We start from the raw sequence: 3,747 nt of genomic DNA on the forward strand, positions 1-3,747 counted from the left end.
CCACTCGCATCGGAAGCATGTGCCTGTTGGAGAAGAGGAAGAGGGATCCGTCACTGCCTTGGACCTGGCGATGGCGGACATCCAGAAGCCGACGCCCGTCTTGCTGGCGGAGGGCCCGGCCTTTGTCTTCGAATTCATCTCACAGTGCGAGCTGCCCACCGACCGAGGTCTCTTCCACCTCCGCGCCTACCGGTACACGCACAAGACGGGTCGCCGGCAAGTGGTGGAGCCCGTGGTCCTCTTCCAAGGAGAGCACCGGGGGGGGAAGCAGGTCTGGGTGCGTGTCCATGACCAGTGCCTGACCTCGGAGGTGTTGGGGTCGCGCCGGTGCGATTGCAAGGAGCAGCTTGAAATGGCGCTGGACCGCATTGTCGGGAACGGGTCGGAGGGCGGGCTGGTGATTTATTTGCCACAGGAGGGGCGCGGGATCGGCCTGGCCAACAAGGTGGCGGCTTACGCGCTGCAAGAACAAGGTCTGGACACGGTGGATGCGAACTTGTTCCTGGGTTTTGGGGACGACGAACGCACCTACGACTACGTCTCCTTCATCCTGCAAGACCTGGGGATCGAGTCCATCCGCTTGGCCACCAACAACCCTTTCAAGACGAGGTCCCTCAGGGCTGCTGGGGTCCAGGTCGACGGCGTGGATGGTCTGCAGCCCTCCGCCAACCGGCACAATCTACACTACCTCCGGACGAAAATTCTGAAAATGGAGCACGCCATGGAGCTGAGGCTGGGAGGGGGGGAAGGCCGGGAGGGCGAGAGGGAGGAAGGTGGTAGCCTGGATGGTACCGAGGCGGCCACGACGCCGGAGGTATTGACCGAATCGGATCGGAATTCCTTGAGTTCCGAGAAGGAGAGGATTTTGGACCAGGAGGGATTGGAGGAGGAGCTGGAGGAGGAGAGGGAGGAAGGAGGACGGAGAGGGAATGGGGAGGGATCGGTGGAGGACAAGGTTGGCGCGGGGGTGTCGGCGGGGACCCTGGCGAGGTCGGAGGGCCCACAGACCGGCGAAGCAGGAGAGAAGGCAGCGAAAGCTGCCGCGGCAGCCGCGGCAGCAGCAGCGGAGGCGGAAAAGAAGCTTCAAGCGCCGGGATATTGTTTTGGGAAAGCCACGGTGGAGGCGGCCATCAATGCGGTGGCGGCGGGGAAGATGGTAGTGGTGGTGGACGACGAGGACCGGGAGAACGAGGGGGATATCATTATAGCGGCCGACAAGGTGACCACGGAGGCGATGGCATTCATTGTCCGGCATTGCTCGGGCGTGGTCTGTGTCTCCTTGGAAGGGGAGGACTTGGACCGGCTGGCCTTGCCCCCCATGATCGCGGAAAACGAGGACCCCAAGCACACCGCCTTCACCGTCTCGGTCGACTACAAGCACAACACGACCACAGGCATCTCCGCACACGACCGGGCTGCCACCCTGCGCGCCTTGGCGGACCCAGCCTCGCGCGCCTCTGATTTCACCCGGCCAGGGCACATTTTCCCCTTGCGCTACTCCCCGGGGGGGGTCAGGAACCGCCGCGGACACACCGAGGCGGCCTTGGACCTCTCCAAGCTGGCGGGGAGGCGCCCTGTGGGGGTCCTCTGCGAGATTTGCAGCGAGGATGGGAGCATGGCCCGGCTTCCCGAGCTGAGGGAGTTCTGCGCCCGACACAATCTGGTCCTGACCAGCATTGCCGATCTGGTGGCTTACCGGGTGGAACACGAAGGGAGCTGACGGGGATACAGAGGGATCGACAGTAAATTTGTAGGGATAGATCAATGTTACAGCAGCCGCGTTAGCACCATGGAGGTCGCTCCCGGGCCGGAAGGAAGAGGCCGCTCGAGAGGGAAGGCGAAGAGTTTACAGAGAGCCTGGACGATCCATTTATGTGTGGAAGACTGGGGTGTGGAGGCGGCCAGGGCCCCAAATGGATCCACACGAGAAAATTTCACGTCCATGGCGCAGCCAGGGGGCCGAAGGGGGCTTTTGGAATGGCCGAGTAACCAAGGCGGAGGCGTCTGGCATGCTTGTTGCTTGCTGCGTGTGGGGGGCGAGTGTGGCGTGGGTGGGAAGGCAGGTGGGCCGGGCAAAGGCCAGGAGACAGGGGGTAAGATGAGGAAGCCTGGTGGCCACGAGGTTATCGAGGCCCATGCGCGGATCGAACACCTGTGGAGTGAGTCCAAGCGCCAAGCAAACGCGAGGCAGTGAGTGAGCCTCCAGGCGGGAAACGAGTAGCAGCAACAGCGGCACGACGATGTGACGAAAATTCATTGGAAAGAAAAAGAAAGAATTCAAATTGGATGGATCTTTCGCAGGAAAAGAGAGGTATCTCTGAACGTCGGACAGCCGTACTTTTCTTTCCCCTTTCCAAAGCTTTTTCCTTTCGTAAACAACCCTCCTTTTTCAACCTCACTTATCGATTAGAGGGCTGGAGACTGGCTTGTCGAGCGACCAAGTAGACGCGGGTGCCTCTAGTAGACGCGCGTGCCTCTTATACGAGTTCGCATGTCCAGCTGCGAGCGTTTGCAGAGGAAATACGCATTGCGTTGCACCTGTTCCAGGGCATGGGAGAGTGATATGCGTGAACGGACTCGTGTCAAAGAACGTGGGCTCTACATACGCCCGTAAGCTGCTGGGAACTGGGGGAGAAGACTTTGGAAATCTTCTCTGTACCTCGACCAGAGGCCTGCTTTGCCACGCTCCCCCCCAAAATGTAAGGTGCTGAAGATAAAATAGGACAGCCAACATCTATTCAAGCCAAATTAAGCGTCGGGCTCCCCCCTTTCTCCTGGTAGACCTACCGAGCAAGCATCCACGTCCTCGCTTTTCAGGCATTCGGTCAGGGAACCTCCCGTCTTCATACAGGGCTGCTGCTGCATGCAGGCCAATAGGGCATAGGCAGCTTCCTTACAAGACTTGGGCTTGAACGTAATAATCGTCATCCCGATTTACGTGATCATACCCCCAAAAAGGAACAATTTGGGAGGATAAAGTAAGTAATTGCTGCTCGGTAAACTCTACAACCTGTAGGTCTCCCTATAGCCAAAGAAGGAAATTTAACTTTGACTCACCATGTGGGTAATGATGTGTATTCAACAATCCTCAACCAACAAAGCTGCTACCAGAGCGAATGATGCCTGCTTTCTTGTGCGCCGCAATATATATCTGAACCCGCAAGCCCTGCGTGTGGGAACCCCTCCCGCCGCGTCGGGTTTCAGCCAAAATTTGTCACCGAAGGGTTCACCTCCAAAGCGCTGGTGAACGAGGCTGTTGTGATGCCTGTAATGAGGACTGCGCTTGAAATAAGATTTGTTGACGCTGGTTCTGGGGGCAGGCAGACAGGCGGGGGGGTACAGGGAGAGTAGTGCCCGTCTGGCAGTGGAGGTGGCTGAAACCCTAGAAACGCCTCCTTTTTGCTACGGTCGCCCTCAGTGAAGGCGTGGGACTCAATGCACATATTGCCATGCAATGCATATCTCACCAACAACTCAAATATTTCGGGGGCTTCGTCATGTGCTGCTCATAATTCAGCCTTAATGCTCACAGCAACCTCTCCGCATCTCTCAGACATACGTCATGAGCGCGGGCACTCCTCCTACCATTGTCCCGGACCCTGATTACAGAGATGGCTCAAGGGAGGGACGATTGCGTTTCAGCAAGCGTGCGGAACAGGTAAGATGCTCGAAGCCAGACCTGCATGCGTGGCAACCATGCAATTGCTTGATCGCGATGCCCTCACGGTGCCTCCTCAGACCCCCCCC

The 3,747-nt window shown here is 58.4% G+C and overlaps 2 protein-coding genes across 2 annotated transcripts; one reads left to right on the plus strand and one right to left on the minus strand.

Annotated features, from left to right (window-relative positions):
- Window positions 1-70: 70 nt before the first annotated feature.
- RIBBA (3,4-dihydroxy 2-butanone 4-phosphate synthase / GTP cyclohydrolase II) lies at window positions 71-1,720 on the plus strand (the record flags this gene model as incomplete). The annotated part of the gene is made up of 1 exon (XM_005853934.1): window positions 71-1,720. One exon carries the CDS (start codon window positions 71-73, stop codon window positions 1,718-1,720), a length of 1,650 nt encoding a protein of 549 aa, XP_005853996.1.
- Window positions 1,721-2,293: 573 nt separating this feature from the next.
- NGA_0392002 (cytochrome c oxidase assembly mitochondrial) lies at window positions 2,294-3,269 on the minus strand. Its single transcript, XM_005853931.1, has 3 exons — window positions 3,058-3,269; window positions 2,788-2,907; window positions 2,294-2,538 (listed from the first exon to the last, which is right to left on the minus strand). The coding sequence occupies exons 1-3, from the start codon at window positions 3,058-3,060 to the stop codon at window positions 2,458-2,460; spliced, it is 204 nt and encodes a 67-aa protein (XP_005853993.1). The 5' UTR covers window positions 3,061-3,269; the 3' UTR covers window positions 2,294-2,457.
- Between the last annotated feature and the right edge of the window lie 478 nt (window positions 3,270-3,747).

The sequence above is a fragment of the Nannochloropsis gaditana genome, assembly GCF_000240725.1.
Source record: "Nannochloropsis gaditana CCMP526 unplaced genomic scaffold scaffold678, whole genome shotgun sequence".
In the NCBI taxonomy this organism is placed as follows: domain Eukaryota; class Eustigmatophyceae; order Eustigmatales; family Monodopsidaceae; genus Microchloropsis; species Microchloropsis gaditana.

Bases quoted from the DNA above. Each gene is read 5' to 3' on its own strand.
- NGA_0392002 (XM_005853931.1), bottom strand. The intron at 2,539-2,787 runs GTAGGTCTACCA...GCCCTGGAACAG, and splicing joins AGGACGTGGATGCTTGCTCG to GTGCAACGCAATGCGTATTT.